A 12,880-nucleotide genomic window follows, 5' to 3' on the forward strand; every position below is an offset into this window, starting at 1 on the left:
TTGAGACAGAGTCTCACTCTGCCACCCAGGCTGGAGTGCAGTGGTACAATCACAGCTCACTGCAGCCTCAACCTCCTGGGCTCAAGCGATTCTCCCACCTCAGCCTTACTAGTAGCTGGGACCATAGGCGCACACCACCACACCCAGCTAATAATTACTATATCATATATATTATATACATATATTATAATCATTATGTATTATATTATATATAACATATAATATATAAATATAATATGTAATAATAATTATTATTTATTTTTTGTAGAGATGGGGTTCTCCCTATGTTGCACAGGCTGGTCTTGAACTCCTGAGCTCAAGTGAGATCCTCCTGCCTCAATCTCCCAAAGTGCCCAGCCTATGAAAGCTGTTTTTTTTTTTTTTTTTCTTTTAAGAAATGGGGTCTCACTATGTTGACCAGGCTGGTCTTGCACTGCTGGCCTCAAGTGATCCTCCCATCTTGGCCTTTTAAAGTGCTGGGATTACAGGTGTCAGCCACTATGCCAGGCCCCAGCTGTTTCATAATTCCATCAAGCAAGATCTTTGCGATCTTTAAGTTACTCCTTGGGGGACTATAAACCTTTACTTATTCAAAAATCAGTACTTCTTTCCAAGGATCAAAGTTCTTGTTATTAGTCAGGTTTAAGCAGGAATTTCCAATAGCCACAAGTAGCTTTTGACCATCATTCTACTTATTGATCTTACAACTGTGAAACTAGCTGGTAATTGTATACCACCCTTTGAACCCAGTCCCTCTCAATGCTCAAGTTATTCCATCACTGACACATGGACAAGAAAATCCAATTCCTCAAAATCACTTAGAATACCATATTCCCCAGGAAGAATTAGCCTCTCTTGGAAACACAATCATATCAAAACACAAGGTACCAGAATTCACTACAGTAACAGGCTATTTTTATGACAGACCAATAAAATGTCTTAATCAGTTGTCTGAGGAATACTGTTATTCAGCATTACCCACGATTTCAAATAATGTGCTATTAACTTTAAAGAGATGTGCTGCCATCTTGCTGATTGGTTGAGTGACCTTCAGAAAGCCTCAGCAGAGGCCAGGCGCGGTGGCTCACATCTGTAATCTATCCCAGCACTTTGGGAGGCTGAGGTGGGCGAATCACTTGAGGTCAGGAGTTCGAGACCAGCCTGGTCAACATGGTGAAACCTTGTCTCTACTGAAAATACAAAATTAGGTGTGGTAGGGGGCGCGCCTATAATCCAAGCTACTTGGGAGGCTGAGAGACGAGAATCATTTGAACCTAGGAGGTGGAGGTAGCAGTGAGCCGAGATCGTGCCACTGCACTCCAGCCTAGGCGACAGAGTGAGACCCCGTCTCAAAAAAAAAAAAAAAAAAAAAAAAGAAAGAAAAAAAAGAAAAGAAAACCTCAGAACCTCAGCAGAGCACTCCATCTACCCAACTTTTGGATGACAAAGAAGAAAGTAGGGCAATCTTGTTGCCACAAGTAGCTGGCTAGGTGCATCACTATGACAAAGTTAAAACAATTTGAAGTTGGGGACAATCCACTGTCTACTTCAAGTATCAATTGCTCACTCTGCTCAGAAAAGGTGCTCACTAAGTAACGGCTGAACAACCGCAGCTTGTGCAGAAAGCGTAACTCTGGGATGGGCACCCTGTGCCAAGCTTTGGTCTGCTTACCAGTGAAAGTCTCTGTGCAGGGGTTCACACCCGCAAGACGTTTCGAGGTTCCAAAATCGGAGATTTTCACCACTCCGCTGTAGGTGTTCACCAGAACATTATCGCCCTTCGGAAAATAACATCATCAAGTGCTTAAAAGACAGGCTGAAACGAACTCATATGAAACAGATCTGGACCTTGGGAAACCGTCACAAGTCTCTAGGAAAACTAGACTTTGCATTTTGGGGACGGTTGTGCTAAATCATACCCCTCTGTCAGCCAGTCACTCAGCAGACACCACCGACAGCTCTCATGATCTGATACGAGCAAAGGCAACCTCGTCAGCTTAAAAAAGCAAGTACCTTTATGTCTCTGTGCACGATCTGGTTTTCATGAAGATACTTAAGGCCCTCCAGGATCTGTTTGGTGTAAAACTTGATTGTCGGTTCCTTCATCGGCCCCCATTTGGATCGCAGAAGAGCAGAAAGGCTTCCTAGAGACAGTCACAGCAAAAAACTTATCAGGAAGAGAAAGTTTCAATAAAAGTTCAGGGAAATAAAGTGAGGTGAGGTTTCTAACCTAACCTAAGTGCTTACACCAACACCATTGGATCTGGGCTAAATGCAACATGTTTCCTCCCCTCTGTAGCTACAGCCAGGGAATGGACTGGAAGCGATTGAGCACATGAACCTAACCAGAGGCAGAGGGTGAACCCCTTGTGCCCCCTGAAATTCAGTGGGGCCAATTGTGGGTTTAGCTCTGTTCAGCTACATGAAGTTAGGAGGAGAGCGAAATAATGCTCTCTCAACTTGAGGGGCATGGCCTGCTGGCGTAGACAACTCAGGTCCCATGACACTTGTTTACAGCAGGTCTGTCTCAGTCATTCTGCTTGGGTTAAAGCCACGTTTTATACCTTGTCTGTAATCAGAGGTGGACAGGTCCACAGTGAGGGGCCCTTTAGGGTGACAAGGACTAGGACTGGAGGAAGTTGGGTCTCTCTGTCCTCAATGTGAGAAAGCCACAGTGGCAAGTCTCAGGGCAGGACTGTCTTGATCAACAACCACTTCCCCCAATTACGCTATTAAACACTGAACATTTGGGCCAAAAGAAAAGCTCCCTTAAGGACACTGTGACCATGTCTCGAAGGACATCATGTGAACTGCGGGATGTCCTGTCCATTGGCAGGAACGGGCCCTCAGACATCGGCTGGTCTCAGATTCCCACTTACACAGTGTTATGGGACCTTGATCTACCTTGCTTTCCCCATCTATAAAAGGGGATGAACACATCTGTCTCTATTTCTGTTGATACCCTTAAACCTAACGCCGGGGATGGGGTTATCAACTAACGTGAAGAGTAAGGGGCCGGGCGTGGTGGCTCCCGCCTGTAATCCCAGCACTTTGGGAGGCCGAGGCGGGCAGATCACCTGAGGTCAGGAGTTCAAGACCAGCCTGGTCAACGTGGCAAAACCCCATCTCTACTAAAAATACAAAAATTAGCCAGGCGTGGTGGCACGCACTTGTAATCCTAGCTACTTGAGAGGCTGAGGCAGAGAGAATTGCTTGAACCCAGGAGGCAGAGGTTGCCATCAGTGAGCCAATATCGTACCACTGCACTCCAGCCTGGGCAACAGACAGAGAGACTCCATCTCAAAAAAAAAAGAAAAAGCAGCAATGGACGAGTTTTCTGATAGACTATGACCAACTTAAGGGAAAAACAAACTACTTTATTTATTCTAACATAACCCTGAAAATCCAGCCCACTGCCTGGCTCTTTTTTTTTTTTTTTTTTGAAGACAGAGTCTCACTGTGTAACCTAGGATGGAGTGGAGTGGTATGATCTTGGCTCACTGCAACCTCCTCCTCCTGGGTTTAAGCGATTCTTGTGCCTCAGCCTCCGGAGTAGCTGGGACTACAGGCGCACGCCACCACACCTGGCTAATTTTTTGTATTTTTAGTAGAGAGGGGGTTTCTCCATGTTGGCCAGGCTGGTCTCGAATTCCTGGCCTCAAGTGATCCACCTGCCTTGGCCTCCCAAAGTGCTGGGATTACAGGCGTGAGCCACTGTGCCTGGCTGACTGCCTGGCTCTTAATAAATATACTTAAGACTCTTCCTGTAATAGTAGACTCTTAATAACTGTCAGTTGAATGAATGAATGAATGAATGAAGATTTCTAACTGAAGGTTTAACATCTGTATTCAGATAACTATTATTTAATTAAAGAGTTTGATTCATTATTTCAATGAGCACTTACTGAGCTCTTGTTCTCTGCCAGACAGAATCCACCCAACAGCCCACTGAGACAGCGTTATTGTTACTCCAATAATTATTACTCCAATTATCAGAGTCATTATTACTCCAATTATCAGAGTCATTATTACTCCAATTTTACAGTTCATTTATTCAATCAGAAAACTGAGGGCACAGAGAGGTAAAACAATTTGCCTGAAGTCACACAGCTTGTGGATGGAGGAACGGACTCAGACTAGATGGTCTGGGTCCAGATCCCAGGAACTCCCCTCCTGTGCCCTATCTCTTGCATTCAGGGATTTTTGTGGATAAAACACTGATGCTTGATTTCATTATCAAAATGCTATTTTGCACTGTCACTTTTAACATCTATGTTCCCTCTTCTGCACCCTTGTCCAAACCCACCTTTAAACTCCTAGACTGTGAAGGCCTCAAGGCCAAAGACTATGTTTTCTCCATAGACAGTCAATGAATATTTGTGGGTTGAACAAACTGCATCAACAAACCAGAAATAGACTGCTTATATGACATTTGGAAAGTATCCAACTTTCCAACATCTAAAAGGTCTGTTGCTTTTTTTTTTTTTTTTTTAAGAGTGATGGGTTTTGCTCTGTCGCCCAGGCTGGAGTGCAGTGCTGTGATCATGGCTCACTGCAGCCTTGACCTCATGGGCTCAAGTGTTCTTCCCATCTCGGCCTCCCAAGTAACTGGGACTACAGGCGCCCTACAGGCCTGGCTTAGGGGTCTGTCATTTTGTAAATGGCAGGACAACAAATGACATCCACGTCGTAGTGATTTTCAGAATGTGAGACCAGAAGACAGCGACTACTCACCTCCAGGCACCTGCTCCATAAATATCTTAATGTAGCCGTTCTCTGAAACAGAGCCCAGGTACTGAACGATATTGCGGTGCTTAAGGTACTTGTGCAGGGCTATCTCCTCGTGCAGAGGCTGAGAATACCTATTGGGAAAAACAGAGCCAGGGTCACCTGCCAAATACCAGGGACTCTAGACCCACATCTCACCTCACCAGGACCTGCCCCACTGCTGCCCATCCCTTCTTTCTGGAAACTTTCTTTTCTCTGGCTTCCATGAAACTACTCAACTTCCCATCTGTACAATAGAGGATAAGCCTACAGCCATGCAGGGCTGCCAGGGGCCAAGGCATGTCCATTTCATTAAGCACTTAGTGGAGTAGCTGGTGTGTGGTGAGTATTCAATGAATGACTGCTATTGTTACTACTGTTATTGTTTGGGCCTGAACCCACCAACCATTCTTTACCTCTCTCAACAGCCCCTCTTCCTCTGCCTCCCATGAAGAGTGGTGTTCTGGAAGGTTCTGCCCTCAGCTGCCCTCTCGTCTTATTCTACAGAGTCGCCCCAGACCACAACAGCAGCCACCTAATGGGCCACCCAGCCCCAGCCTCTGGCCTTTTTAATCCATTCCCCAACCTTGGCCATTATACTACCTCTTCTTAAAACACACACTTCACCACATCCCTTCCCCACATAAATTCCACATAGAGACCATGCTATTTAATGTCACATACAAAGACTTTCAAAGATCAGTTCAGGCTAAGCCTTAAAAAAATTTTTTTTGGCCTCATTTCAAGAGCATTTCACTGCCCTGCATCCTACATTCAAGTCATATCAGACAATCTGTTGTTCTCTGAATATACTTTGTGTTTTAACAGCTGTTTTTCCATCAGCATAGGCCTCCTTTTCCGCTAAACAAATTCTTACTCATCCCTCAAAGTCCAGCTCAAAGTTGATCTATTTTTTCAAACTTGCCACAACTCACTAAGGAGAGTAATTCATTCCTCTTCTGCGTTCTAAAAACACTCTGTGTACTCCTCTATCATGGCACTTGGCACTTTCACTCAGAGGCAAAGCATCTGCATTTGCCACCAAACCAGCAGAACCCTGGGAAAAGGACACTATCCTAATCACCTTTCGGTCCCCAGTGCCAGCCCAGAGTCTGACACAGAGAAAGTACCTATCATCATAAGTTCAGCCTATAAATTTAGGGAGTTGAACAAAACAGTCTCTAAAGGTCCCTTCTAGCTCTTAAAATCCCAGGAACTACTGATCAGCAACAAAAAGCTAGAACAGCTATTGCTACCAAATGAAGGAGATGGGACATGCCAGAAATTTCCCCAAATAGATACAACTGCAACACCTTATCCATCATGAGAAAAGAGACTGGATGCTGGATGAGGAACTCAAGAGACTCGGATCCTAGTCTTGTTTCTAAGCATCCTTGGGAAAGTCATTTAATCTTCCTCAGTCTTGATTTTCTTATTGGTGAAATGAAGAAATGGAAATAGTTCATTTCAGGTCCTGTCTCATAATTCACGTATCATAACATGCTATCCCACTGAAAATCAACAAATACATGAATGGATGAATGAAGGGTCTTACAGCTGGCAGAAATCCCTTGAAACTCATCCCCAATATATCAGCAATCACCCAGATACATGGGTGTTTACACATTATTCTTCAGCACTCGACACTGAAGGCAATCCTACAGCTGTGGTCTGACACACCTGTGGATCCCGGAATGATTAATTCCAACTGTGTATGTAGCTTCTCTACAGAAACACTTTGCAGTCAACATTGCAATGCTCATTTTGTTGGGGTATAAATTTAAACTTTTTTTTTTTTTTTTGAGACAGGGTCTCACTCTGTCACCCAGGCTGGAGTGCAGTGGCACAGTCTCGGCTCACTGTAGCCTCTGCCTCCCGGGTTCAAGCGATTCTCGTGCCTCAGCCTCCAGAGTAGCTGGGACTACAGGTGTGCGCCACCATGCCCACCCACCTAAGTTTTGTATTTTTAACAGAGACGAGGTTTCACCATGTTCCCCAGGCTGGTCTTGAACTCTTGACCTCAAGTGAGCTGCCCGCCTCAGCCTCCCAAAGTGCTGGGATTACAGGCTTGAGCTACAATGCCCGGCTAGAAACAAACATTTCTTAAAATTAAAAAAAGTCAAAGAAATGAATAAGCAGTACTCATGGTAGAAAAAAAGTCCAAAAACCATGTGTGAGGGTGAAGGGTAGGATGTTAAAAAAAATTCTGTACTGCAAAAATCTGATTTTTTTTATCTGCATGTAATTTTCCACAATGATGCATCTGAACAAATCATAGCCATTTTCAACTGCTACAATGTAAATTTAAAATAACCCAGTAATATTTAAAAATTACATTTGCACTCAAAAATTAGACAGGCATGGTGACGTGTGTCTGTAGTCCCAGCTCCTCAGGCGGCTGAAGTGGGAAGATCACTTGAGCCCAGGAGGTGGAGACTGCAGTGAGCCGAGATCTGCCACTGCACTCCTGCCTGAGTGACAGAGTGAGACTTCATCTCAAAAATGTATATATATTTGCAAACAACTACACAAAAAATGTAAAACTTTAGACCTAGCCAATGGGTGGAAACACAACAAAAGTTTTCTTTTAAAATATGATCCTCTGCAATCCACGTGCCTCTGAAGTGTAGTTCTTCCATTTTCTCAATCTATAATACACAAAACAAAAGCACATCACCCTGGCCGGGCGCGGTGGCTCATGCCTGTAATCCCAGCACTTTGGGAGGCCAAGGCGGGCAGATCACTTGAGGTCAGGAGTTCGAGACCAACCTGACCAACATGGTGAAACCCCGTCTCTACTAAAAATACAAAAAAATCAGCTGGGCATGGTGTAATCCCAGCTACAGGTTGAGCCATGAGAATTGCTTGAACCTGGGAGGCGGAGGTTGCAGTGAGCCAAGATCATGCCACTGCACTCCAGCCTGGGCAATAGAGCGAGACTCCGTTTCAAAAAAAAAAAAAAAAAGATCACCCCTATTACAAGAGAATGACAGGTTTTGTGGTAACACAATGCTTTTGCCCTTAACTCCTCCACACCATGAGCGGTGGGTATGGGATCTGGGGTGTGGAGACGGCACCCGAAATGCGGAAGGCCCGCCTGGACTTGCCTGCTATCTCTCTCCGGGATTTCTTTGATGGCTATTCGCACTTGATTGCTCAGATCTCGGCCAGCATACACAATCCCATACGTGCCTTTCCCCAAGACAACTCTCTCACCATTTGCATCATGGTCATACTCATACTGAAGAAGGAAAAACAAAAGGACAAAAAAGCATACAACTTGTAGCGGAGAAGCCCTCTAAGGCCCCCAGAGTTGTCTAGCAACTAAAAAAAATATAAATAACATTATTTGACTGTCAGGCAAGTCACAGTGCTTAGCTTAGGCCCTTTTCATTAAATGACTTTAAAGGGGCAGAATTCTCCATTGTTCACATGTTCATAGTATGACTTTATGAAATGGAATCCAAGAAAATTAAAAATATGGTTTGCATATAACTGGCTCACCTTTTGGAAATTCTTCCCCATTTTAACGCTGCAATTTAAAACTGCATCTAAGCACGTTGAATAACCCAACTAGGTGTCTTCCTGCATAATCCCTTATCAAGTTGTCAGGAAACAAATATCTTTCAATAACCCAGAAAGGAATTGAAGGTCAATATAATTAACATTATCTTAATACAAAAAGTAAATATGCTGGGGCTTCCCCACTCTTTCAGGCATACGGATCTAGTAGTAAACACCTAGTACAAAAACTTGATTTACAATTAGCATTACTATTTTGTTCCCCCATCTTCCCATCAAAAGCTGTCACATACAGATGCATTTGATTCTTCTCGATGATTAAGACAAATGTGACTGTACGCTGAGCAACACTTATTTAAAGCAGAGAGGCAGCAATCAATTTTTTCTGTTATTTTGCATGCTCCACTGCTTCTACTTACAGAAGTGCAGCTTATACACGGAATAGTCGGCGGGTATGTGGGTGTCCTTTCCCATCTACTTCTAGGGATGTTCATGACAATTAAGATTACTAAAGGGTTGGCTGGACACGGTGGCTCATGCCTGTAATCCTAGCACTTTGGGAGGCCCAGGCAGGAGGACCACCTGAGACCAGCATGGCCAACATAGCGAAACCCCATCTCTACTAAAAATACAAAAATTAGGCCAGGCGTGGTGGCTCATGCCTGTAATCCCAGCACTTTGGGAGGCCGAGGCGAGTAGACCACCTGAGGTCAGGAATTCGAGACCAGCCTGGCCAACATGGTGAAATCCCGTTTCTACTAAAAATACAAAAAATTAGCCAGGCGTGGTGGCACGTGCCTGTGGTCCCAGCTACTCAGGATGCTGAGGCAGGAGAATCGCTTAAACCTGGTAGGTGGAGGTTGCAGTGAGCCAAGATCACGCCACTGCACTCCAGCCTGGGCAACAGAGGAAGACTCCATCTCTAAATAAATAAAATACAAAAATTAGCCAGGCGTGGTGGCGGGTGCCTGTAGTCCCAGCTACATGGGAGGCTGAGGCAGGAGAATCGCTTGAACCCAGGAGGCAGAGGTTGCAGTAAGGCGAGATTGCGCCACTGCACTCCACTCCAGCCTCAGCAACAGCGTGAGACTCTGTTTCCCAAAAAAAAAAAAAAAAAAAAAAAAAAAAAAAAAACACGGTTAGTAAAGGATCTCCATCAGTGTCTGATGTAACTAGCAATCAGCCTGCTCCATAGAAGACTTTTACCTCACACCTCCCTCCGATTCCCACACCTGCTGCCCTCAAAGCACCATTGCTCAGTTCATTTCTACAACAAACTCTGGTCCTGACCTAAGAATTCTAGTAGTTAACTCAATTATTAAAATGAATCCCTTTGATATTTTCTGAAAGAAACCTTAAGGAATTCCTTTCAGTCTAACCTGAAAGTACAGTAAAATCTCATTAAATTGTAATCACTGGAAGAACCTGAGTGAGTGGCAAATCTGAATAACTGGGCAAGATTTAAACACCTGTACAACGGTTTAGCAACTGTGGACTATAACTGTGCTGTTCAAAAGAGCTGATGAGCCTACTTTTTAAAATGATTTTAAAGTTGTTATATTTAATATACTATATGCACATAGCTATAACTAAAGTCATTTTAAGCATAAAACGTCTGCTCTCAGTTGGCCAACTAATTCTCTTGTAGTCTCACAGACATTACTAATTAGCCTAGAGAAAACTTTCATAGGTTGTACACAAAAGGAAATTTTAGTCTAGTCCATGGCCAAATTTTTCTTAAGCATTCTAACTGAGAGAATCCCAAAGAAATGAGATTCTTCTCTGGAGACACATTCAACATTATCTCTGGGAACCATGCAGTGATGGCTGGCAGGTTCATAAAACATACTCAACAGAGGATTTTTATAGAAAGATGGGACATTTTCTTGAAGCATCGAACACACAATCAATGTTTTCCATATTCTAGATCGTCCATGACTCACCTCCAAGGTGTCTCCATCGGTCTCTCCCTCCAGCTCCACTGTACTGCCTGCTGTATTGGTTATCATCTCTTTGACCAAAGAGAAAAATCTAGAACAGCAAGTGTCACAAATATGTTGCCAACTCAGAACTGCTCTCATTCCTTGTTTTTAACTTAGCTTTATTAAACTGTACTTAAATATAAACCAAACTTTTACAAGTCATGGAACAATTGATCCCCTCCTTGATTTGACGTGGTACTTTAGTGGTTATCAAATCTAGGGCAACTACCAATGTGATACCTGAATCCCCTCTATATAGTACCTCCACCAACTGGTTGACCAATTGATGCTTGAGTACCTCCAGCAACAGAGAACTCATTACCTCCCAAAGACAGCTCATTCTTGGAAGATCTTAATGAGAAATATTTCCCTTTTACTGAACCAAAGACTTCTTTCATGTGGGTTCCATCCACAGTTTGCTTAGAATTAACCATTTTTCTACTTAACACCCCATTAGAAGTGCACATAATTTTACCATGTCCCTATAAGTCTTTCCTTTCTGTCCCATCACTGTTTTCCCCAGGACGTGTGAGTTACTCTACTAGCAGGTAATTCTTCAGATGACGTCCCTGTGTTACTCTTTTTTTTTTTTTTTTTTTTTTTTAAAGACAGGGTCTTGCTCTGTCGCCCAGGCTGGAGTGCAGTGATGTGATCACAGCTCAGTGCAGCCTCAGCCAGCCTCCTGAGCTCAAGCAATCCTCCCACCTCAGCCTCTCAAGCAGCTGAGACTACAGGCACCCATCACCAAGCCCGGCTAATTTTTATATTTTTTGTAGACGGGGTCTCACTATGTTGCCTAGATTGGTCTCAAACTCCTGGATTCAAATGATTCTCCCACCTCGGCCTCCGAAAGTGTTGGGAGGCATGAGCCCCCGCACCCAGCCTCTTGTATTATTCTTGAAGTCTGGCCCCAAGACCAGTGTTCAGAGGGGATCTAATCAATGCTAAGGATAGGGGGACTATAGCCTCTCAAAGTATAGACAATCTAGTTCTCAGTAAGATACAGGGTGTTGTATAAGGGGAATGGTGAGGAGGAAACGCATAAGGTGGCCACATCATTCTGCTGACACAGAACAAGCTTAATATTGACCCATAAATCTTTCTCACAAATTCTACTGGGCCACGTGGGCCACTTCCTAGACTTGTGTAGTTGTTTATTTGGATACAAGTCATCTTGACTCATTAGAACATTTTTACTCACAATTCTCTCTTAAGATGTCAAGGAGGAATACTGTACATTTCAGGATAATTTCCATAAACCATTAAAATGCTCTTTTTTCTAACTAACCCATCTTACCTTTTCTTCTAATCTTTGAAAGCTGGATAACCCAATCGTCAGGCTTCTTAAGAGACATATGGTATGCACTCACAGAACAACTAAGATTTAAAAGACGGTATCAGCCAGGTGTAGTGGCTCATGCCTGTAATCTTAGCACTTTGGGAGACTGAAGCGGGAAGACTGCTTGAGGCCAGGAGTTCGAGACCAACCTGGGCAACGTGGCCGAAACCCCGTTTCTACAATTTTTTTTTTTTTTTAATTAGCCAGGTGTCGTGGCACACACCTGTAGTCCCAGCTACTCAGGAGACTGAGGTAGGAAGATTGCTTGAGACCGGGAGGCAGAGGTTGCAGTGAGCCAAGACTGCGCCACTGCACTCCAGCTGGGCAAAAGAGCAAGACTCTGTCTCAACAGAAAAAAATAAAAGATGACATCAACTGTTCTTAAGAATACGGAACAACTGGGACTCTCATACATTGCTAGTGGGAGTGTAAATTGACATGACCACTTTGGAAAACTCTTGGCAGTATCAACAACCAAAGCTGAAGATAAACCTACCCTATAATCCAGTAATCCACTCCTAGATATATACTCAATAGAAATCAATATATATGTTCACCAAAAGGCATATATAAGAATGTTCATAGTTATTTTCTTCATAATAACCCCCAAACAGAAACAATCCAAGTCTTCATTAATAGAAGAACAGATAAATTGGAACACAACGGAATGCTACACAGAGAAAGAATGAACTGATATATACTTCACAGTTGGATTTCATTTTGTTTCTTGTTTTTGAGATGGGGTATCACTCTGTCACCTAGCCTGGAGTGCAGTGGCGTGATCATGGTTCACTGCAGTCTCGACCTCACAGGCTCAAGCAATCCTCCCACCTCATCCTCCCAAGTAGCTGGGACTGGAGGCGCACACCACCACGCCCAGCTAATTTTTTTATTTTTTGTAGAGACGAGGGTCTCCCTGTGTTGCCCAGGCTGGTCTTGAACTCCTGGGATCAAGCGATCCTCCTGCCTTGGCCTCCCAAAGTGCTGGGATTACAGGTGTGGGCCACCGTGCCCAGCTATGAATATTATTTTAAGGGAAAGAGGTGTGAAACAAGGGTACAAACTACATGATTCTGTTTATTTGTAGGTCAAGAACAGGTGAAACTAACCATTGGTGGTAAAAATCAAAACAGTTATCACTGGAGGGAGTTTAATGACTGTGAAGGGGCACAAAGCAACTTCTGGGGTGCTGATCTGGGAGGCAGGTACAAGAATGTATATATGTATCAAAATTTATCAAGCTGTACACTTAAGTGCACATTACAAACTT

At 43.7% G+C, this 12,880-nt stretch overlaps 1 protein-coding gene across 1 annotated transcript in view; it reads right to left on the reverse strand.

The window, feature by feature from the left end:
- The window catches only part of MAP3K15 (mitogen-activated protein kinase kinase kinase 15), a 155,403-nt gene that overhangs the window by 29,618 nt on the left and 112,905 nt on the right, over window positions 1-12,880 (reverse strand). Inside the window, exons 14-18 of the mRNA XM_034950280.3 lie at window positions 10,233-10,320; window positions 7,875-8,008; window positions 4,735-4,862; window positions 2,014-2,144; window positions 1,673-1,778 (exon numbers count right to left, since the gene is read on the reverse strand). Coding sequence (XP_034806171.1) covers window positions 1,673-1,778; window positions 2,014-2,144; window positions 4,735-4,862; window positions 7,875-8,008; window positions 10,233-10,320 — 587 coding nt within the window. The remainder of the gene's footprint in view (window positions 1-1,672; window positions 1,779-2,013; window positions 2,145-4,734; window positions 4,863-7,874; window positions 8,009-10,232; window positions 10,321-12,880) is intronic.

This window comes from Pan paniscus, chromosome X, assembly GCF_029289425.2.
Source record: "Pan paniscus chromosome X, NHGRI_mPanPan1-v2.0_pri, whole genome shotgun sequence".
NCBI classification, from domain to species: Eukaryota; Metazoa; Chordata; class Mammalia; order Primates; family Hominidae; genus Pan; species Pan paniscus.